At 38.6% G+C, this 24,158-nt stretch overlaps 1 protein-coding gene across 1 annotated transcript in view; it reads left to right on the plus strand.

The window, feature by feature from the left end:
* Window positions 1-7,212: 7,212 nt before the first annotated feature.
* The window catches only part of LOC105474614 (HEAT repeat containing 1), a 55,843-nt gene continuing 38,897 nt past the window's right edge, over window positions 7,213-24,158 (plus strand). Inside the window, exons 1-14 of the mRNA XM_011729414.3 lie at window positions 7,213-7,356; window positions 7,654-7,827; window positions 8,392-8,608; window positions 11,738-11,879; window positions 13,357-13,458; window positions 14,396-14,536; window positions 15,332-15,543; window positions 15,704-15,837; window positions 17,253-17,355; window positions 18,731-18,841; window positions 19,255-19,372; window positions 20,423-20,530; window positions 23,346-23,441; window positions 23,890-23,978. Of these exons, the coding sequence (XP_011727716.2) occupies window positions 7,686-7,827; window positions 8,392-8,608; window positions 11,738-11,879; window positions 13,357-13,458; window positions 14,396-14,536; window positions 15,332-15,543; window positions 15,704-15,837; window positions 17,253-17,355; window positions 18,731-18,841; window positions 19,255-19,372; window positions 20,423-20,530; window positions 23,346-23,441; window positions 23,890-23,978 (1,715 nt within the window). The 5' untranslated portion in view covers window positions 7,213-7,356; window positions 7,654-7,685. The remainder of the gene's footprint in view (window positions 7,357-7,653; window positions 7,828-8,391; window positions 8,609-11,737; window positions 11,880-13,356; window positions 13,459-14,395; window positions 14,537-15,331; window positions 15,544-15,703; window positions 15,838-17,252; window positions 17,356-18,730; window positions 18,842-19,254; window positions 19,373-20,422; window positions 20,531-23,345; window positions 23,442-23,889; window positions 23,979-24,158) is intronic.

Below are 24,158 nucleotides of genomic sequence, written 5' to 3' on the forward strand. Positions count from 1 at the left end.
CTAGTGACCAGGCGCGGTGGCTCACACCTGTAATCCTAGCACTTTGGGGGGCCGAGGCGGGCAGATCACTTGAGGTCAGGAGTTTGAGACCAGCCTGGCCAGCATGGTGAAACCCCGTCTTCACTAAAAATACAAAAATTAGTCTGGCAAGGTGGTGGACGCCTGTAATCCCAGCTTCTTGGGAGACTGAGGCAGGAGAATCTCTTGAACACAGGAGGCGGAGGTTACAGTGAGCTGAGATCATGCCACTGCACTCCAGCCTGGGGGACAAGAGTGAAACTCCATCTCAAAAAAAAAAAAAAAGAAAAGAAGAAAGAAGTACTAGTCACTCTCAAATAGAACTAAAAATAAATTGAAATTTTCACATAAGTTTTTAAAGAATACCTAAGGAAGAATCCAAACATAAAACAAAAATCTCTTTTTCTCTCTATTTCCTATCAATCTAGTATGTAATATTATTTCACACAGGGAGCTGCCCTTCTCTCCAACTTCCTCCCAAAACTCTTTCTGTCCCAAATTTCCCTTCAAAACCATCTCACATAGAACCAAGTCCTTCTGTCCCTTACCTCCCCCCCAAAAAATGTCCTGGATAATTCTTTGCAACCATATTTATATGATAAATATACTGACTTCACCTGCTGGCTTTCCCAGTTCTCTACTTCACCATTGCCCTAATTAATAAGAAGTGTCCCCGGTGGCAAATAGTCAATAGAAGCTAACTTAGAATGTGGTGAGGATGAGAGAAGAAAGGGATTCAGGCCACCCACAACTAAATGTAATGTATTTATTAAACAATGACTTTGAGTGATTCTCATTAGCCAAGAATATCTATTGTTAAGTCATGTAGTTCTCTAAACAACCTTTGAAGGCATTATTTTTATGGCATTTTTGTGACACATGGAAGCTTTCATGAACCAATTTTTATATAACTGTATATAATTTTCCATTTTAAAAAATGTGAAAATTGATACTTCCATAAGGCAACTGGGGATAACCCTGGATGCCCTCTGGGGTCAGGAAAATGCTTTGGTGCCACCTGCCGGTTTCCAAAGATGTTTCAGGAACTTGCTCCTGTTGACTTCCAAATCTTTTTTTTTTTTTTTTTTTTTTTCCAACTCCTAGCTCCCTCCCAGCACATTTCAAAATAACCAGAAAAAATAATTATAACTTTTTTGGTAGCAAGAGCACAAGTGGTCAAGCTTATAAAAATCCAAATAAATGTGATTAGGATGCAATATAAAGAAACACATACTTCTCAATCATTTAGTCAAATTTTGTTTAGCACTTGCCAAAACGTAGATTTAATATGCTGACTTTACATTGCTAATTACATACATCCGATTTGTTTTCTCGTTATTTTTCTTTCTTTTTTTATTTTTACTTTGTGAGACTCCCTCTGTTGCCCAGGCTAGAGTTCAGTGGCGCGAGCTCAGCTCACTTCAACCTCCGCCTCCCAGGCTCAATTGATCCTCCCATTTTCAGCCTCCCAGGTAGGTGCGTGTTACCATACCCGGCTAATTTCTGTGCTCTTTGTAGAGGTGGAGCTTCCCCATGTTGCTCAGACTGGTCTTGAATTCCTGGGCTCAAGCGATCTGCCAGCCTTGGCCTCTCAACGTGCTGGGTTTACAAGCGTGAGCCACTGAGCCCAGCAACAGATATATTTTCACATGGCTGGTATCCCATCAGTTGTGATATATGATGTAAATACTCCACTAATAATAAAACTTTGAAGTTTCTGAAACTTTTACTTTTATTATAGTTAGAATAATTCTAAGTTATTCCTATAATAATGCTGCACTTATTCACTTGCATTCTGATACACATTTCTCGAACAGGAAGGAGATACAGATACAGCTTATGCACTTTACATTCACACACTCAGTCAGTCAATAAATATGTATTGTTAACCACGTCCCAGGTACTTCACTTGGTAGTTAGGATTTAGTAGTAAACGTGAGAAAGTCTTCAACATCATTCTTAGATAAAGGTAGGATCCTGATCTCTGCATATCACAAATCATACAAAATAAATTTGCTTAAAAATGTGGGAACCTGCCTTTCAAAACCTGCCATTTAGCACTACTGTGGCATAACCTATAAACCTAAACGTAGACCCTCATGATTTATGCATTTAAGCTTGTGGGAAATAGGGCTCTTGTCCCATGTTCTGAAAGTAAAAGACAGCCCTGTCTGAATACCCTGAATATCCATGGATTGTACTGTTTCCGGACGCTGCTTAAGAGCATAGGGAGAATTTGGTTTTTGTTTGTTTGTTTTTTGTTTCGTTTTATTTTTGAGACGGAGTTTCACTCTTGTCGCCCAGGCTGGAGTGCAAATGGCACAATCTTGGCTCACGGCAACCTCCACCTCCTGGTTCAAGAGATTCTCCTGCCTCAGCCTCCCTAGTAGCTAGGATTACAGGCATGTGCCACCACTCCTGGCCATTTTTTTTTTTTTTAGGAGAGACGGGATTAGTATTATTAGTAGAGACAGGGTTTCACCATGTTGGCCAGGCTGGTCTCAAACTCCTGACCTCAGGTGATCTGCCCACCTCAGCCTCCAAAGTGCTAGGATTACAGGCATGAGCCACCGCACCTGGCCAGGACCCGACCAGGATGATGAATACAGAAATGCTTAGGTAAGAGAAAAGTTAATTTGTCACACTCTTCCTTTCAAACTACATGAACATATTTTTGCATTATGAAGTATTCTAAGTAGTTTCAAAAATGTAATTTCTTATTTCCTTCCCCGCCACCCCCTCCCCCACTGCCAATTTATGGTTCTGGATATACTCAGGAATTAGTGTAGAATGCTCAACAATCAGATATGGTTGCTGAAGAACATCTAACAATATTAAACAATTCACATACTCTGAAATTTGAAAAGAGGTAGATACAGACATAACATGAATGAAGGGTGATACCAGTTCTTTACACTGGCAACTAGGTGGACATTGAATGATATGCTTGTGAGTAATTTACTTTTATGAAAACTTTCATTAAGTAATATTTACCAAAAAGCAAATAAAACTTTAGATTTATTTAAATGATTTTACTTAAAATTTTGTCACTAATTAAACTCTGTCTCTACTAAAAATACAAAAATTAGCGGGTGTGGTGGCGGGCACCTGTAATCCCAGCTACTCGGGAGATTGAGACAGAAAATTGCTTGAACCAGTGAGGCGGAGGCTGTAGTGAGCTGAGATCGTGCCATTGCACTCCAGCCTGGGCGACAGAGCAAGACTGTCTGAAAAGAAAAAAAGGCCGGGTGCGGTGGCTCACACCTGTAATCCCAACACTTCAGGAGACCGAGGCAGGCGGATCACAATGTCAGGATATCAAGACCATCCTGGCCAAAATGGTGAAACCCTGTCTCTACTCAAAATATAAAAATTAGCTGGGCATGGCGGTGCGCACCTGTAGTCCCAGGTACTCGGGAGGTTGAGGCAGGAGAACTGCTTGAACCTGGGAGGCAGAGATTGTAGTGAGCTGAGATCGCGCCACTACACTCCAGCCTGGGTGACAGAGTGAGAATCTGTCTCAATAAATAAATAAATAAATATGTTGTCACTGATTATATTTTACATCTTACAAGAAAGGTGCAAAAGATTTAATGTATTGCTTTTTAATTTAATTTATATTTTTATTAAAACATTCAAACTTTCTACATTTTGAATATAATTAAATTTTGCTTTTAATCCTTTTTGATCATTATTTCTGATAGAACACAATTACATAAAAATCTTGATTAAACAGCATACACGGTAATTTTGCTGAAATGAAGGCAAATTTTCATGGGCTAAATATATAGGAAATCTATTAACTATAGAAGCCTTTATTACTCATCCAAAACCATCAGCCAATCAATAGGACACCTGGACAGGTATGATAATAAGTCAATGCAATCAGATTTTGCTGATTTTCAGCTATATAAAAACATTTTTATTTTGCCATTATAAATGTTTACCGCCAATATTGAGAGTTATAGCATATCCTAGTTAATAATGTGTTAAGTTGATTCCTAACTTTTAAATATTTATACCTACAGCAGTGAGTCCATCTGTACTCTTTCTCAGGCTCCCTAAATCTTAGGGATGGGCTTCCTGCCACCCTGCTGAAGCCAGTATTATAGTGAGGGAATACAAGAAATAAACTGGTAACCAAACAGACAAATCAGGTCATTTCAAGTAGGGATAATGGCTATGAAGAAAATACCAGCTCGGTATATCTGATGGACAGAAAGGATCCCTTGTGATTGGAGTGGAGTAAATGCCAAGATCAATCCTACCTGGGATGACCTCAATTTTTTCAAGACTTCTCATTCAGGTATCAGTTTAAATTCAAGTTTCAGCTTAAATTTAGGTCTCAGTTTAAAGGTCGCTAACAACTCAAACTAATGACACCTTCTAGTCACTCCTATTATACGGCTTTGTATTATTGTCATCAAGCATTTATCACATTTCCTGGTTGTTTCCGGTTTATCTGTTTGTGTATTGCCTCTCTGCTGGAATGCAAGTTACACAAGTGCCAAGACCTCAGTCTTTTTTTTTTTTTTCTTTTTTTTTTTTTTGAGACTGAGTCTCGCTCTGTCCCCCAGGCTGGAATGCAGTGGCGTGATCTCGGCTCACTGCAAGCTCCGCCTCACGGGTTCACGCCATTCTCCTGCCTCAGCCTCCCGAGTAGCTGGGACTACAGGCCCGGCAACCATACCCGGCTAATTTTTTGTTGTTTCTAGTAGAGACGGGGTTTCACCGAAAGACCTCAGTCTCTTATTCACCCCTATACCCTCAGCCTGTCGTAAGTACACATAGAATGAATCAAGGTATCTCTACTCTGGATTAAAAGGGGTGGTAGGGTAGGAGAGGGAGAATATCCTTTTAAAAAACTCATTCAAATCATTCTTACAAATTTGCTTTTTTTAAGGTAGAGTCCGTGCCATGAACAGTGATTGAAATGAGCAATAGAATTGACCACTCTACTGTGAGAACTCCGCCGCCAGTCAGAACAAAAGAATGTATGGTTCAAGTGTCTCTGAAAACAATGCTTTTCCTTCTATCAAGAAATACATGTCAATCATGGCTAAAATTATGGATTTAATAATTGTAAATAGCAAAAGCCATGAAAAGGATTATTGGGTAGGAGAATTGCAGAGCTACCTATGATCTATAACTGGTATTTTAAATTCAAAAACAAGAGAAATTAAGTTTGTTCTTGTCCTCAATTGAATAATCTGTGAGACAGGCACATAATTAGAAAGTTCGAGGATGTAATAATCAGAACAAATCCAAATAATTCTCTTAAAATGGAAAAAAAATATAATTCAAGATTATTACATTTTTTAAAACCAAAGCTTTTTTAAAAAAATTACATTTATGAACATCTAACTTGTTTTCCTTTTTACTTTCCAAAGTAAAATTCGGCATGGCACTATATGCCATCACACCTGACATAGAAAGGACTGAGTCAACTCTTTGTAGCACTTTTTAAAGTTTCACTTTGATAAAGCTTTTAAAAAATATATAGGATATTTTTTAAGCAAGAAAAGCAAATTATCTTATCGATAAAACAGACCTGGTGTTCATTTCTTATAAAGTACCAAAAGCTGATTGCTTCTGTAAAGGTAAAATTCTTGTGACACGTTAGAAAGAAAAAAAAAATTCCTTTGAGAGATCTGTTTGTAAGAATGAAATAGGTACTACCAGAATTTTCATGTCGTTCTCTGTAAGGCACTTAACACCACATGGAAAGAAGATTATTAACGATCAGTAGAAATACTAATTACTGAAGAAAATATTTAGTTGTTTTAAATGCTTTTAAAGCAAAGCAACAACAAAAGACTGTAAATGGAAGAGAATCTGCATGAAGTATAGAAAACCAGGGCCTCCAGATTTGTAGCTGTGTTTCTGACATTCTCCAGGGAAGACAGTTACAGATAAGGCTTGACCTCCTGGCCCCGGAGAGCTCTTCAGAGAAGTTAACGCTTCCAGAAAAGATAGAGCATCCGATCTCACTCCGTCTGGAAGACGTCAGTTCATCCTAGTTCTAGCGCGTAGCACAGTGTTTTGGAAACAGATTAGGTATATTCACACATAAGGATACTGTCTCTTCCGCAACACTAATTTGTCGTAACGCCAAGAAGACCAGTGGTTGCAGGAATCTTCGCAAACAGTCAAGAGACAACTTTTAGAGGCGATGAAAACTTTGTGATTTTGACTGGGGAGGTACATTATACCAATACATGCATTTGCTAAAAGTCATCAAACTCTTCCACTGAAGTGGGTACAACTACTGTTTGTAAATTGTACCTCAACAGGATTCGACTTATTGATTTATTGATTTATTTATTGAGACAGTCTCGCTCTGTGGAGTGCAGTGGTGCAATCTTGGCTCACTGCAACCTCCGACTCCCGGGTTCCAGCGATTCTTCCGCCTCAGCCTTCCTAATAGCTGGGATTACAGGCGCCCGCCACCACGTCCGGCTAATTCTTTTATTTTTAGTAGAGACGGGGTTTCTCTATTTTGGCCAGGCTGGTCTCGAACTCCTGACCTCAGGTGATCAGCCCGCCTCAGCTTCCCAAAGTGCTGGGATTACAGGCGTGAGCCACCGCGTCCGGCTAGGATTCGTTTTGAAAGAAAAAAATATATGCGACGTACCCCTCGGGAATGGAAACAAAGAGGAGTAACAAGATCTGCCCCAAGCTCTGGGGCGGTGGAGCCCAGCATTCATAGATCGGTTTGCACTAGCAGCAGAAGCTCATCTCACGACAAACTCGGCCTCTTCCCACTTCGTAGAGTAAGGAACAAGCTCAGAGAGATGAAATAATTTAGTGGCGTTCACCCGGTCAACAGGCGCCAGCGCCAGGAGTTGAACCCAAACCACGTGACTTCACAACCCGTGGCTTTCAGCACTACGCGGTGCCGCTGGCATCTAGTAAAGGCTAGATCACTATATACTGAATGAATGATTCCCGCTACGGATCCTTAAAGCCCACAGAAGGCCCATCCAGAGACCGAAAGCTTCATACATGAGCCGCAGCGCAGACGGATAGACTGGAGCTACGCGGGCGACGCTCAGACTTGAGCCTGAGTCCGGCAGGCTGAGAGGCGGACTGAGGGGCGGGCTGAGGGGCGGGCTGAGGGGGCGGGCTGAGGGGGCGGGCTTTCGTCTCGGGAGGCGGAGCTGTCTCGTCGCATTCCCGGCAAGCTTGAACCTCTTCACTTGCCGTAGTGCGGGCAGCCGGAAGCTGCTCTACAGCGTGTTTTAGGTTTCCGGGTGAGGGTAGGGTTCCTTGGTACCATGTGGGAGCTGCTGTGAAGAGTTGTCGCATTCCAAGATATACCCAAATTCCCAGTTCCGGGTAAGGAGGAGCACAGAGCCGCTTGATGTGGCTGCGGATGGGGGCGGCATACTGAGGGAGGGTAAGAGTTTTCCGGATATCTGCGGAATCAGGTTTGAAGGAAAACCTTGGCGCGGTAGCCGGTACTGTAATTAGTTGTTAGCGCTGTTGCCATCGTCTTTGCCTCTCCGGGGTCCACAAATCTCAGGACAGCCGTGTTATGTGTCCATGACGGCTCTGAGCGCAGAGGAAAATTGTTTGTTTATGAGGCGCCTTATAGTTTCGTAGAAACTTCTCAAAGTGGTTATGTTTTTTTAGCCTGTGTCATTAAAACTCCGCTGGCGTGAAAGATGACGTCCTTAGCCCAGCAGCTCCAGCGACTCGCCCTCCCTCAAAGTGATGCCAGCCTCTTGTCTAGAGATGAAGTTGCCTCTTTGTTGTTTGACCCTAAGGAAGCGGCCACCATCGACAGAGACACCGCCTTTGCCATAGGTGAGCCATCTTTTAACTTCGAAAAGCTCTTTGAAGCGTTTTCTGGATGTTACTTTTTTGTTTGTTTTCTCTTTTGCCTTGTCCTCTTCCTTAGCAGTTTCTAACATGTTGACGTATATTTTAAAGGAAAGAGAACATAAGAGCCAGGTGCTTGGTTCTTGAAATGTTTATGAGTAGTGGTGTCTGGATTTCACAGATGAAACGAGGTTAAGAGAGGTTAACTAATATGTCAGAAAGAAGAACAGCTAAAAGGGGATGGAGGCAGTGACTGAGAGGAGAAGTCCTCTCAGGGACTGGCCTAGTTATTGTAGGGGATAGCCAAAAAAAAAAAAAACAAACAAAAAGGCAATGTTCCCTGCCACGAAGTGCTTTCTGTTCTAGTAGATGAGATGGGATTTACTCTATATGTTGAAAACTAGAAATCAGTGTTTGGGACTGTATTATAAATTATATGTACTTAAAGAATTCAGAGACTTTTTAGGGGTAAGTAAAGCTGTAAAAGAGGGGTGGGATGAGTTTGCTTGTAAAGAATTGTTAAATAAACTGGCTGTTTTTGAAATTTAGGATGCACTGGCCTGGAAGAGTTGCTTGGAATTGATCCTTCCTTTGAGCAGTTTGAAGCACCGTTGTTCAGTCAGCTAGCAAAAACCTTGGAGCGAAGTGTTCAGACCAAAGCAGTAAACAAACAGCTGGATGAAAACATTTCATTATTCCTTATTCACTTGTCGCCTTACTTCCTGCTTAAGCCGGCACAGAAGTGTCTGGAGTGGTTGATTCACAGGTAGCTAATAGAATTACAGAAATAACTGTGGGCTAATCACTTTGGTCTTTTAAAAAATTAAGTAGTTGAGAACACTTATCAAGTGAAAGCTGAAAAATTAGGTGTATTAAGAGATTGATACAGTGTCCGTCGTGTGAGATAAACATGCTTTTCTGCCTTTAAATTCTTTTTTGTTGATAGTGAAAAGTAGAACTACTGATGATTTTGAGTAAATGGTCTAACCTCATTAGTTCTTTTTTTTTTTTTGAGATAGAGTCTTGCTCTGTCACTCAGGCTGGCATACGATAGTGAAATCTTGGCTCACTGAAACCTCTGCCTCCTGGGTTCAAGCAGTTCTCCCACTTCAGCCTCCCAAGTAGCTGGGATTACAGGCACCTGCCATAATGCCGGGCTGTTTTGTGTTTTTGTAGAGATGGGGTTTCACCATGTTAGCCAGGCTGGTCTTGAACCCCTGACCTCAGGTGATCAACCAGCTTCAGCCTCCCAAAGTACTGGGATTACAGGCTTGAGCCACCTCGCCCAGCCTAACCTCATTATTTCTAAGGAGCCCATGTCACTTTGCCATTACAGCTTGTTCCTGTACACTTGGGGCAATGAGTATTAAGCTTCTTTCTTGGCAAAATAACAAAATGGTTGGGGAAGCAGGCAGTGTTATCCTCTGAAATACCATTACTTGAGAAAAACAGTGGTAGCTAATGTGTTTTGAGCATGTATACACCAGGCCTTGCTAAGCACTTTACCTGCATTATCTCATTTAATTTTCACAGCATTCCTCTGGTGAGATTACTTGTATTAACCTTGTTTTACAGTTGAGAAAACTGAGGCTTAGAGGGGTTAAGTTCCTTGAGTCACACAGCTAGTAAGTGGCAGAGCTAGGATACAACTGAAGTTTATTTCCAAGGTCTGATCTTTTATCTGCTTTGGGAATTGTCTCAATAAGTTTCCTAGGTTTATGTTCTCGCATATTGGTATCACATCACAGCATACACATTTTTGTTTTGTTTATTCTCCCATTATATATGTCTTTTTTTTTTTTTTTTAGAGATAGTCTCGCACTGTTGCCCCAGCTGTAGTGCATTAGTACGATCTCAGCTCACTGCAACCTCCGCCTCCCAGGTTCAAGCAATTCTCCTGCCTCAGCCTCCCAAGCAGCTGGGATTACAGGCGCCCACCACCAAGCCCAGCTAATTTTTTGTATTTTTTGTCGTAAAGGCGAGGTCTCCCCGTGTTGGCCAGGCGGGTCTCAAACTCCTGACCTCATGATCCACCCACCTCAGCCTCCCAAAGTGCTGGTGTGAGCCTCTGCAGCCCCTGCACACGACTGTCTTTTTCATTTTTATTTTTTTTGAGTGTCGGGATTTCACACTGTCACCCAGGCTGGAGTGCAGTGGTGTGATCATGGCCCACTTGACCTCCAGGGCTCAGATGATGCTCAGATGATCCTCAGATCTCAGCCACCCAAGTAGCTGGGATTGCAGACATGCACCACCATGCCCAGCTAGTTTTTTCGTTTTTTCGTTTTTCGTAGAGATAGTAGCTCACTTTGTTGCCTGGGCTGGTCTGGAACTCCTGGCCTCCAGCGATCCTCCTGCCTCGTCGGCCTCCCAAAGTGCTGAGGTTACAGGCATGAGCCACCACACCCAGTCCACCTTACATATTTTAAAAGTAGATTTCTATTCCATTAATTGGAGACATGGCCTGGCCAGCATGGTAAAACCCATCTCTATGAAAAAGACAAAAATGAGCTAGGTGCAATGGTGAGCACTTGGAATTCCAGCTACTTGGGAGGCTGAGGCAGGAGAATTAACTTGAATTCAGGAGACGGATTTTGCAGTGAGCTGAGATTGCGCCACTGCACTCCAGCCTGGGTAACAGAGGGAGACTCTGTATCAAAAAAAACACAAAAAATGGAGACATGGGGATAAACTAATTTTTTTTCAAGAAGCAAGTGAGTCATCAAGAAAATATAATTTTATCTTGGGTCTTCTGATTGTCAGAACATTAGGGCAGTCAGACAAAAAAGAATATTTAAAAATCTGTAATATTTCCATCCGTTTTCTAGCACTTAATTTTACCCCCAATTAGATCATTAATGTAAGAAATACTTATACTTTCTGCATTTGATTTTTCATTTTATTTCTTCAGATAACTTATTTATTTATTCAGCAAATACTAAGTTCAGTACACAGGTAAGTACATTGCTCTTGATTACTGTTTTGAAATAAATGCTGTAATAAAGGATTAAGCACAGTTTTTGGATGTAGTTCTGCCTGGAATAGTTGAAGAAAGCTTCATGGTAAAGGTAATGGCTTGGATAGTGCTAAAATTGTATGTCAAACTAATAGGCTGGGTTCAGTGGCTCACGCCTGTATTCCCAGCACTTTGGGAGGCTGAGATGGGTGGATTGCCTGAGCTCAGGAGTTGGAGACCAGCCTGGGCAACACGGTGAAACCCCATCTCTACTAAAGTAAAAAAAAAAAAAATTAGCTGGGCGTGGTGGTGTACGCTTGTAGTCCCAGCTACTTGGGAGGCTGAGGCAGGAGAATCACTTGAACTTGGGAGGTGGAGGTTGCAGTGAGCTGGGATTGTCGCGCTGCACTCTAGCCTGGGCAACAGCAAGACTCCCTCTCGAAAAAAAAAAAATGGTTGAGAGACTAGTCTGGGCAACATAGGGAGACTTGGTCTCTATATGGCAATGAAAAATTAGCCAGCTGCGATGGTGCTCACCTGTGGTCCGAGCTCCTCAGGAGACCTAGGTGGGAGGATCACTTGAATCTGGGAGGTCAAGGCTGCAGTGAGCCATGATCGTGCTCCAGCCTGGGTGGCAGAGCAAGACTCTATTTCAAAAAAATAAATGAAAATTTTAAAGCTGAGAGAAAATGGGATGTAGATTTTGATGTTGAATATTCAAAGATATTGCATAGGATTGGCTGGACCATGTTGAGGGATATGCGAATGCACAATTGAGGACTTTTTAAATGCTCTGTGTCTTGCTTATGATTGTGTGATTTTCACTGCTACTCATTCTAGGTTGTTTTAGCTCATTAATATACAGTTTGAGCACGTGAGGAAATAGGTGCTTATTATTAAGTTTTGTATCCAGTTGGACTGTTTGCTTTTTTTCCCCAGGTTCCATATACATCTCTATAATCAAGATAGCCTCATTGCTTGTGTTCTGCCATACCATGAGACAAGAATATTTGTGCGAGTCATACAGCTTCTAAAAATTAATAATTCAAAGCACAAATGGTTCTGGTTGTTGCCAGTTAAGGTACGATTGCTGAATGACACATGTCTGTAATCATTACAAATCTTGATTAAGGGATTTAATTAGGAAAAAATAAGTCAGTGCTCCTGGGGATAGTCCAGATAATTACCTCCATCATTTTTATTTCCTAACTTCCAATTGAAACTATTATTAATGTTCATAATATTTAGCTTTTATTTAGTATCTGACGTCAGGCTAGGCAATGTACATTATATTATCTTGGATTATCACAAAACTTCATTTTTACAGATGAGGACAGGCTGCTTGCCAGAGTTCACATAACTAAAAAGTGGCAGAGTTGAGATTTGAACCCCAGTCTGATTCCAGAGCCTGTGCCTTTCTGTTGTACCATGCTGTTTGGCATTTTAAATTTTGGAACTGAGAACTTAAAAGTTGAAGACGAACAAAGGCAGAAAATACTTACAAAAATGAAAAGGATAAAGATAACTTCAGGGGCTTCAATAATTTATTAAAGTTGTAAGGAAGATGCTAGTAATTAATTTACAGATGAATAAAAGGATGCTTGTGTAACAGGAAGGGTCTGGGTAAGAAAAGACAGCCTGATACTGTAGGCAAACCAACTGACTAACCGTTAGCACTTTGCAGCATATGGTAGGAAAGTAGACGTATGTTGTTAGCAGGAACTTTACTGCATATTGAGCATGGTGATCCAGGGTAGGAGAGGAGGCACATTGGGATGAGAGTAAGCTAACATCATGGGGCTGTGCACATTTGGCTGATGATGGTAGTGGGGTCAGTGTTCAGAATTAGTAAAACAGGAGGAATGAGGACTCTTTAATTAGAAGGATAATTTAAGAATCTGAATGTAAAGCACTTTAAAGAACGTTGGAGAAGGCCAGCCTTTGATAAAGCTCTTAAACTGCTTTTCACAACATTCACTCTGCCCATAGCATCAAAATTATTCTTCCTCTGATCTACCCTTGGACCTTGCTGCTCCCTAGGCATTCTTATTCCAGGTATCCAAACTCCACTCACCTACTAAAGTTCACTTAAAATTCTCCTTTCACTTAATATTTATTGAGCATCTATTACATACCATGTACAATGCTAGATGGTGGGAATAGTGGTATAAGTTGTCCATGTTCCTCGTCTATTTCTGTTCTTAGCATTATTGTAAAGCAATGACAGAAGCATATCATATTGGCTCAGAAACCATATCGAACCAGTAAAATTACTGAGAATCTAGAGCATCCAGATTATGATAAATACCTTTCAAAATGTGACATATGATAAGCAAACATTTTTCACTAAATACCTCTGCCCTCTTTGCTGACCTTCTCTTTTGAATTTCTAAGTTTACATGATTTTCTGTGTTAATTTCATCACCAACACCAGTTATAAAGAGCGATTATATTTTTAATTTATGAATTGGAGCAGTGTGAAGACATTACTACGGTACTTTTAAATAAGGATCAGTTGATGAATGTCGCTAAGAGTTTGTTCTTTCTGTCAATAACAGCAATCTGGAGTGCCCTTAGCTAAAGGAACTTTGATTACCCACTGCTACAAAGATCTTGGATTCATGGATTTCATTTGTAGTTTGGTGACAAAATCTGTGAAGGTGAGCGATCTTGTTTCATGAGTATATAATTTTATGAAAAGATTGCCTGCTTTGAATGAAGAAAACATACTAAAGCATACCCTAATAACAGTAGTACTTTGGATAAATTTATTTTGTTAAATGGTCTGGTGTTTTGAAGCAGGAGTAGTTTGAGAGTCTGTGGTGTATGTTTTGGTTTTTTTTTTTGTTTTTTTTTTTTTTAAAGAATCAATCTTTTATCACCAAAGGTGTTTTTCTACAAAAATAAATGCCTATTCCTTGCCAGATTCTAGTTACAGTGACTATTCGAAGAGGCTTCTAGAAATGTCAGGAATATTCAACCTGGGAAAGCTGTTTAAAAAATTACAAGGCCAGGCACGGTGGCTCACGCCTGTAATCCCAACACTTTGGGAGGCCGAGGCAGGCAGATCCCTTGACGTCAGGAGTTTGAGACCAGCCTGGCCAACCAACATGGTGAAACACCGTCTCTACTAAAAATACAAAAATAAACTGAGCATGGTGGCGCATGCCTGTAATCCCGGCTATTCAGGAGGCTGAGGCAGGAGAATTGCTTGAACCTGGGAGGTGGAGGTTGCAGTGAGCCAAGATTGTGCCACTGTACTGCAATCTGGGCGACAGGGCGAGACTCCTTCTCAAACAAAAATTTAAAAAATTAAAATGTTAGGAATATCATTAGGCAGTTAATTCTTGTCACATTGTGTAGTGTATTTATTCATTGTTGCATATGGTAGTTCAGGAGAACTGTAAATATTTATTTGGCCTTTCACTTTTGTTTTGTTTTTTTTTTTGGAGACATGGTCTTGCTCTCTCGCCCAGGCTAGAGTACAGTGGTGCCATCATAGTTCACTGAAGTCTCAGCCTCAAACTCCTGGCCTCAAGCAATCCTTCTTCCTCCCTTTCACTGTTAAATGTGTTTTGTTTGTGTTCCTTATTTCAGGTTTTTGCTGAGTCCCCGGGCAGCTCAGCTCAGTTGAGGGTGCTCTTGGCTTTCTATGCTTCTACCATAGTGTCGGCGCTGGTAGCTGCAGAGGACGTATCAGACAATATCATCGCCAAACTATTTCCCTATATCCAAAAGGTTGGCACTGCTGATGTGTTAAGTAGATTATTTTGTACTTAAAGGAATTTTCTTGCTTTCGAAAGTTTGTTTAGATTTAAGTGTTTTTAAATGGACAGTTTATTTCAGATGGTTGATGAGATTTAGCCTTTAGGTTGAAAATATGACACTTTTTTATTGGAAACTCACCAGACTGCACCAGACTGGGACCTTAATCAGGACTCTTAAGAATAAACATTGGCTGTCTGGCCCTGACGCTATCTCCTAGATTGATTTCCATAGCAGTCTTTGTACCTCACTGGAAGAAGGATGGAGCAGACAGTCTCTTCGGGGCGTAAGCAGCCTCTCAGCATTCTTTGTGCACTGGCTCCTGCCTCTCAGCGTTTCTCCTTCCCAAATGCCTTGTTGCCTGCTGCCTTCCCAGGTGCCCCATGGAGGTACTGCTTTCACTTCCCACAGTGTCCCAACTTGTTATCTTTCATCAGACTTGTCTCTTCCATTAGTGATATGATTGAGGTCTCCCTCCCATAAGTAGGATTTTATGTATAAAAGAAGAGCTTACTGGCTCCTGTTAGGACATGCGGTAGATGTTTGAGTTGGGAAATTTTCTGAGATCCTTTTTCTCGTCCAACAGACTTATCTCTGTATCCACTTTGAAAAAGGGGTCAGCTCCTTTATTGTTTACGTCTGAAGAGTGATTGCTTATGCATTAGGTTGTATTAATCTCTGTGATGTTTCTAATTTGTCAGATTAACATTTAAAGTAGCAGAAAATAATATGGTTTATCATTTTTCCTTATATTTAAAAAATATTTAGGGATTGAAATCATCTTTACCAGATTACAGAGCTGCAACATACATGATAATATGTCAAATTTCTGTGAAAGTGACCATGGAAGATACCTTTGTGAATTCATTGGCGTCACAGATCATCAAAACATTGACCAAGATTCCCTCTTTGATCAAGGATGGATTAAGTTGCTTGATAGTGCTCCTGCAAAGACAGCAGCCAGAGAGCCTTGGGAAAAAGTACGTACCATTGAATTGAGAAATGGTGCTAGTCAGAGGTGAATAAAATTATTTTGAATAATTTTTTTTGTAAGATAAGTGATTATGTATATTTGTTTATATTGTCACTTACTGTCTAACTTGTAAAGTCAAAAGGATATGTACTTTTGCTTCTTCAAAGGCCATTCCCTCACTTATGTAGTGTTCCCGATCTTATTACAATACTTCATGGGATTTCTGAAACTTATGATGTCAGTCCTCTTCTGCGTTACATGCTTCCCCATCTGGTTGTCTCCATCATTCATCATGTTACAGGTATGTGGTTTTATATTTTTTGTCCAGAAATTTTCTTAGATTTTATCTTAAAATAGTAACTATATCCTGGTTAACGGCTTTAAAATATTTAAAATTTCTGTTTTCCAGTTGTTCTTGTGTAACTTACCTATTTCTTAAGTGAGAAACATTTGGGGTGGGGAGCAGGTTGGTTGAAGAGAGATCCTTGTTAAATGAGTAATTTCTTAGAATCCAATTTTCTTTTTTTTAGATCTGTGTTCTTAAACACTTAAATAGTCTCTTCATGAAAAAGACTAGAATAATTTTAAAATTCATTACTGAGTAAACCTTTGCCCTCTCATAGGTCTTTAATGAACTTTAGTGATTCATTTACAGTGAATATCTCATCCAGTTGCCAAAAAAGTCTTTTCCCTACAGTAATTAAAAATATAAGACCAAGAAAATTTTTATACATAAAAATACAAATTATGAAACAAAGCAAAAAATAATAATTAGAGGGCCAGGTGGCTCAAACCTATAATCCTAGCACTTTGAGAAACTGAGACGGGCAGATCATGGCAAAACCCTGTCTCTACAAAAATGTACAAAAATTAGCCGGGCATGGTGACATGCAGCTGTGGTCCCAGCTGCTCGGGAGACTGAGGTGGGAGATCACCTGAGCCCAGGGAGTTCGAGGCTACAGGGAGCTGTGTTTGCGCCACTGCAGTTCAGCCTGGGCGACAGAGCGAGACTCTGTCTCAAAAATAATAGTAATTATAATTAGAAATTGATTGTTTGCGTTACGTCTTTTAATAAATACGAAAAGACTAGGAAGAAACACTAGGTTCTGTTGCTACTTGGAGAATCCTAAGAAAGACTTCTCTAAACTTATGTTAGTCTACTGGAAAATGAGATTTTCATAACCAATCTTGGTTTAAACATGCATTTTAGAAAAGTGACTAGCCAAATGAAAATGTATTCTTCCTGTTCTGAAGGTAATGAGTAATGTCCCATTCTTTGAAAGCAAGGGCTAAGATCAGATTCATACATTTATTATAAATCTGAAATAGATGACAACTCTTGGTTCAGTAAGGGGGTAGGTACTGAGATGAAAGTCTAGCGTGTTTTCAGAGATAGTTGTTTGGAACATCACAACTAATTTGTAATGTTACCTGGGGAAAGATTAATTTTGGACTTTTGTTTTATTATTGTTATAAGCGTGATAGTACTTGTTAAAAATAGAGAATTTCAGATAAAGGAAAAATGAAGGTGATCTATACAAAAAAGCTTTGAAAAATGACTAAATAAGTAGAATGCACTTCTGGAAATAGATAAAAAAGCTGGATATCAGTGTGTGTGTTTTATTCTGAGAAAGTTTTTCTGCTATAAGTGAATTTAATAATGTTAGCTTGCAAAGTAAATTTTTCCCAACACAATTTTAATTTCTACATATTAAGGAGAAGAAACTGAAGGAATGGATGGTCAAATCTACAAGAGACACTTAGAAGCTATACTTACAAAAATATCACTGAAGAACAACTTAGACCATTTGTTGGCTAGGTAAGCTATTATTTTTGACATGCTTTTGATTTACATTTTTGTGACTCAGTATTATTTTCCAGATTGGTTAGAAATTTCCCAGTATTCCTTTTTAATGTATATCTTGTTTTGTCTGTATCATTTTGTTAACTATAAGTACTTAATCCAGTAACTGGCAGCATTAAAAGCAAAAGTAATTTTTCTTGCATACCTTTAGTGCTTATAGATGAAAATGGAAAGTTAGTGGTTAAGCTAAATTTGGGTAATAACTAAACGCAGTTTTTGGCCATTTGAAGTTTTCTATTAGTAAATGGACCGTAATATCTGAAATAACACATCACAATTGAAACGCCATAAATGTCATTTAGAAACAATATTGAAGGTAGGCATAGAGTAAGGATTATTTCATTGCTCTAAAGATAATTCAGTCTTTTTTTTTTTTCTTAATGGGCAACTTGATACAGTGAAAAGATGTAGGCGTTGCAGTCAGACATAGGTGTGATTCTGCCCTTACCACTTCCAGGACTATAGTAAGTTTTGGAGGTGAGACTGGATGTGGCTTTGCCATTTTGTAGCATCAAGAGGGTACCTATGTGTTGGTGTGCATCGTGCATGCCCCTTTGCTCAGAGGGTTGGTTTGTGAATTAAAGGAGAGTATACACATGTAGTAATGTTGAGAACATAGGTTCTAGAATCAGACTGGGGCTTAAAATGTGAAACTGCACTCTGTGGCACAGAAGGGCTCACTGAGTGTTGCCTTTTGTTGCTGTTCTCGTGAGCAAATTGGAAGACTTATACCCTGGTTTCTTTTCCTTTTTTTTTTTTTTTCTTTTGAGATGGAGTTTTGCGCTTATTGCCCAGGCTGGAGTGCAGTGGTGCCATCTCAGCTCACTGCAACCTCTGCCTCCCAGGTTCAAGCGATTTGCCTGCCTCAGCCTCACTAGTAGCTGGGATTACAGGCATGTGCCACCACACCTGGCTAATTTTGTGTTTTTAGTAGAGACGAGGTTTCTCCTTGTTGGTCAGGCTGATCTCAAACTCCTGACCTCAGGTGATCCACCTGCCTTGGCCTCCCAAAGTACTGGGATTACAGGCGTGAGCCACCACAATTTCAAATAGCAATATAGTCTTGCTGTGTTGTCCAGACAGGTTTCGAACTCCTGACCTTAAGCAGTCCTCCTGCCCTGGCCTCTGAAAGTGCGGAGATTGTAATGCCAGTGGTGTGAACCACTACACCAGACCCCTAGTTTCTTTATCTGTAAAATAAGTATTAAATTATACCTTGTATAACAATTAGAGATAATATTTCTAAAGCACTTAGAATATAGTAGGTACTCAATAAATAGTAACTCTTATGTATGCTGACATTTCTGTGTGTGTGTGTTTTTTTTCACAGCCTTCTATTTGAAGAGTATATTTCATATAGTTCACAGGAAGAAATGGATTCTAATAAAGTGTCTTTGCTTAATGAACAATTTCTTCCACTCATTAGGCTTTTAGAAAGCAAGTAAGTCATGCGTGTATGTTTATGCTCTTCTAAAGTACTTCCTGTTCTATAAAGATATGATTCACAAGTCACATCTTAATATACTGAATTGTACAGAGATTGTCCTTTTTTAAATTTTTTCTTCAAGAAGGGTCGAATATCGGAATTAAAACTATTTGAAATATAAGAGGAAATAGTGACTGTGTGGGGGCTATGGAGAGTATAATTTTTTATAGAGAGACTGTTTTGTTATTGGAGTAGTTATAGTAACAAATTTGACCAATATCATTTGGTTTTACATACAGCATTTGTTAAAATTCAAGTCGTAGTCTCAGTAATTTTTAAAATTTTATGTCTTTCCATTATATGTGTATGGTGTATGAGATTAATAAATTTATTAAGAGTAATGAATTCACTCTTTAATTGCTTCCCAGATACCCCAGAACGTTAGATGTTGTATTAGAGGAGCACTTAAAGGAAATTGCAGATCTGAAGAAACAAGAGCTTTTTCATCGGTTTGTTTCTCTTTCAACAAGTGGAGGAAAGTATCAGGTATGTTGTTCTCCAAGGGAATTACGACAATTTGGGGTATATTTGTATGGTTATGTGAAGAGATCCAGAAGGAAATTTGCCAGTTTTTTCCATGGTGTGGAAAATTTTACAGAGATGACCTTATATAGTTTGCCTGGTTGCCTGAAGTATGGCTCTGAGGCAGGAATAGAATAATTGGAGAAAGGTACAATAATTTGTACATAACCATGAACGTGATACTTATTTCAGGAAAAGTATTGTTGGAGAATTTTGTACGGGATATTCATTAAGAATCATCAGAGGACGGCCTCGTAGGTTTCTGGCGTCCTCTGTCTTTCAGCTAGGTCTATGCGTTCCAGTGTACCAGCCACAAATGGCTATTTATAGTATTGATTAGCAAGGGGGAGATGGGTTCTATTTCATGATCACATTAAAACTTGAGAAATTTTCTGGTGATTCAAGCCTAAAGCGTTATACTAGAAGTTAGACATTTAAGCAGAAGTTCTTTAATTAGCCTTAAAAACATAATTATGAAGAGAAATACGATTGTTTTAGTATTTCTCTTCCATAATTAGACTTTCATCTTTGATGGTGTTGCATTTCCGAATCAGGTTGATGGGTAGACTTCCTTTTTTGTCTAATTGCATAGGTGAACTAAGGTGTCACTAATTTGAGTGTCACTATTTGTTATAGCATGTAGATGAATTGCATTCTGTTTTCTGGGAGGTGCTGAAACAGTGATTTATCTTAGGTACTCTTTACTTTGGAATCAGATATGCATACAAAATACAAAATTACTTTGTAGAATTACTTCACCAAATTAAACCTACACATAGACACAAGTATACGTGAAATTATACCACTAACAATACAAATTTTTTTCATCTGTTGCAACTCATGTAATAATGTTCTAGAAACAAAGATTTTGCATTTTTTTGTTTGTTTTCTCTAGTTAGATGGTTGTTACTGAAAACGTTGGACAGTTTGGGGTGATTTTCTTTGGGTTTTATTCTTGATCGTAGACTGTTCAGATTAAGTGAAATAATTTGATAATTACGTTGAACCCTGTAGTTTTTAGCAGATTCTGATACTTCTTTGATGCTCAGCCTGAATCATCCACTTGCTCCTGTGAGACTTCTGGCCATTAATCATTTGAAAAAGATCATGAAAACATCAAAGGTTTGTTTCAGATTGCTTTTGTGTATGACTTTTTTTTTTTTTTTTCTTAATGATGAGCAGTGTAATTCTGAATAAGAAATTGGAGTTACTACCTAGAATTGATAGTGGATAATTGTACAGATGAGCTGAATAAACCTCATGAGAGTACTTACTTCAGACTAATATTTAGGACTGTGTGTGCCAATAGTCCCCATTTTGACAATAACCTAATAACTGCTTTTATGTTTCCACATTGACGGTTATTTGTTTATCTTTAGTGTTTTTCAAACTAGAGTTTGTAGATTAATTCACATAGGTTCATTAACTATCTGAGAATTTTTTTAGTTTTGAAATTTGATTTTGGGCTGGTCACAGCAGCTCATGCCTATAATCCCAACACTCTGTGAGAAGGATCACTTGAGCCCAAACGTTTGAGACCAACCTGGGCAACAAAGGGATACCCCCTTCTCTATAGGAAAATAAAAAAAATAAAAAATTAGCCAAGTTTGGTGGCACACGCTTGTGGTCGCAGCTACTTGAGAGGCTGAGGTAGGAGGATCTCTTGGGCGTGAGGTTGAGGCTGCAGTAAGCCACGATCATGCCACTGCTCTCCACCCTGGGTGACAGGGCAAGACCCTGTTTAAAGAAAAGCCAAGAAATTTGATTTTGATAGCCTTAATTTTAGATGAAGGCATATTTTGGGACATTTGGATGATAACTTTTGAACACTGTTCCGTGATTTGGGTACCTGCAGTTTCATTTGTCTTTAAAATGTAAGTGGCTTCAAATATGTATTGAGGCTGACTTTATTTGTAAATAATTTGGTCTAATTTGCATTTATACCAAAAGGCATTGGTATGAAGACTTGATAGTAATACAAATAGAATAGTAGTTTCCAAACTTTAGTCATTCAAGCAGTCCTTTTACAATTTTTGCTAAATTATAAATTGCCACTGATAGTAGTATTGTTTTCTCAAAATTTTTCATTTCAGATGGACTCATTATTTTTTTACATAGCCTTCAGATTGTGGGTGTGAGGTGCTAATTGTATATACATTTTACTACAGTTACTGTAATTAAAATAGGAATGCTCCATCTGTGTCATGTCTAAAATTATGCACCATGATTTGCATATTTGAGAAATTTCTGGAATAGAGTAAAGTGGTAACAGAGTTTAGTTTCCATGTAGCACATGGCAGTGTAAACATGCCGAACTCTCAAACTTGTGTCACAGCAATTATAGCCAGGTTCGTATTACAAGTAAATCCTATGATCAGTAAAATTTAATTTCAGCTAATTACAATTAATCACACTGAATTCATCTTCATTTGAATTGTATTGGTTTTATAGAGTTTTTAGTATTTCCCTTGTAGATTAAAAAAAAATTTTTGTTTTATGTTACCTGTATTTTAAGAAGTTATACTTAAAGTTGATATGTAAACAATAAACAATTTAAACAACATTTAGATCTTTGAGAAAGTTTCTTTAAAAGTGGCTGATGTAATATTCAGGTTTAAGAAACGTTGCTTTATTTGATCTGGCATGAATTCTGCTTTTATAAACTGCCAATAGGTTTATTTTGTTGATGTGTTAAATAATTTCATTGAATAATAGTCTTTGTTGTGATAGGAGGATTGTAGTGATAAGAAATTCTTCTGGAATAAAGGGGGAGTCCTGGAATCTTCTGTTTCTGCAGTTGTTCTCATCCTTCCTCCTTTTACTCTTACTGCCTTTCTCTCCCGTTCTCTGGGTTTGGTTAGCTGCATACATTCAGTTTACAGGCTTGAGTATTGTAACTGCAGTTGATGTCTTCCTTTGCATACCATGTTTCATTTTCTTTTCTCCATCCATGACAGGACATAGGTTTTATTCTAAACTCCAGGTTCAGATATATGGCTGCTTATTAGCTCTTGAGGATTTTTTTTTTAAGTGATGGGGTCTTGCTATGTTATCGAGGCTGGCCTCAAACTCCTGGGTTTAAGCAGTCCTCCCACCTCAGCCTCCAGAGTAGCTGGGATTATAGACATGCACCACTGTGCCTGAATAACTTAATCTTTGTGAATTCTATGAATTTTCATTTTTCTCCCAACAGAGTGACCTATGTTTTTTATATTATTTAGTTGCCTGCCACATACTGATAGGGATATATTCAGGTTGGTTAGCAGGCTTATTTTTTTTCTCTGTGAATGAATAGACATTGTTTTCTTTTATTCATTATGTTTGAAAAATGATCTCTATTTTTGGCAGACTGGCCTTGTAGTACATGTCCTTATCCTTGTAAAAATTTAGATAATACTAGCTAACTTCTAACAGTACTTATGTGTAAAGCACTCTGCTACAGACTGACATGTATTTTTTAATCTTCTAACAACCCTTGGAGGTAGGTATTATTATTAACAAACCTGTTTAAAGGTGGGATTAGTGAGATCCAGAAAGGTTAAGTGACTTGACTAAAGTCACACAGCTAGTAAGTGGTAGAGCTCGGATTTAAATTAGACATTCTTATTCTTTAGTCTATACCCTGTCAATATCTGGGCTCTCACTTTAATAAGATGAACTCCTTAATTACAAAAACTATATTTGGAGTATATCATATTTACTATATTTACTGTATTTTCACCGAAAACTTGAAAAAAATTATACCAAACAATTATTAATCTCGAAAGGCCCTTAACGATTACCTAGTTCTAGTGTGTTTCAGTCCTCATCCAGAGCAGAGCCTGTGTTAGACTGTTATTCTGGAGTGTTTTTCACAAAACCATACTTCCTTTCTAGTGCAAAGCCTTAAGAGATTTTTAGCAACAGCTAAATTAATTTTTTTTCTTTTATTGCTCAGGAGGGTGTCGATGAGTCTTTCATAAAAGAAGCTGTTTTAGCCCGATTAGATGATGATAATATAGATGTTGTTTTGTCGGCTGTAAGTGCTTTTGAGGTGAGTCAATTTGTCATTTGTTGAGATAAACAATTTTGTAAATTTTCTTGCCCTTCTCATGTGATTCTCTGCTGGAGACTAGAGTATTTTTGGAAATTATTTTTCCATGGGAAATTTGTTCTCTGGAGAGCACCGACTTAAATCTGGTTAGGAGAAACTCATAGGAATTCACAATGTAATATATTAAATATATATGGAAGTTGTTCAAACAGGAAATGTTTTGTGAATTTTTATATTCCTTTTAACATATTTTTATCAATAGCAAATACCTTGGGACCGTTGTCTTATGAATGCCACTTTTGAGAAATACGTCTTAAAACTTTTAAGTTGTACTAGGATTCCTGGGAGAAATTCCTTATAATTCATTCTTTTTAAAATTTGCATTTAAAAAACACCATGTATGTTTGAAGCAAGTACAAATCTACTGATGGATATTTTTTCCCTTTAGATTTTCAAAGAACATTTCACTGCAGAAGTGACGATTTCAAATCTTCTGAATCTCTTTCAAAGAGCGGAACTTTCAAAGAATAGAGAATGGTATGTATTCATTTCTCCTCATACTATTTTGAATTGATTAAGTTCTTATATCAGATTCTTTCTATTTCTTCTTCTTTTTTTTTAAGGCTTTGATTACATGACCCCTTTATTGTGGTAGTAGAACAGATCTTAATGTAATACTTTTTTTCATTATACAGTTAATTAATTTGTGTTTGTGTG

The sequence above is a fragment of the Macaca nemestrina genome, chromosome 1 (genome assembly GCF_043159975.1).
Source record: "Macaca nemestrina isolate mMacNem1 chromosome 1, mMacNem.hap1, whole genome shotgun sequence".
NCBI lineage: Eukaryota > Metazoa > Chordata > Mammalia > Primates > Cercopithecidae > Macaca > Macaca nemestrina.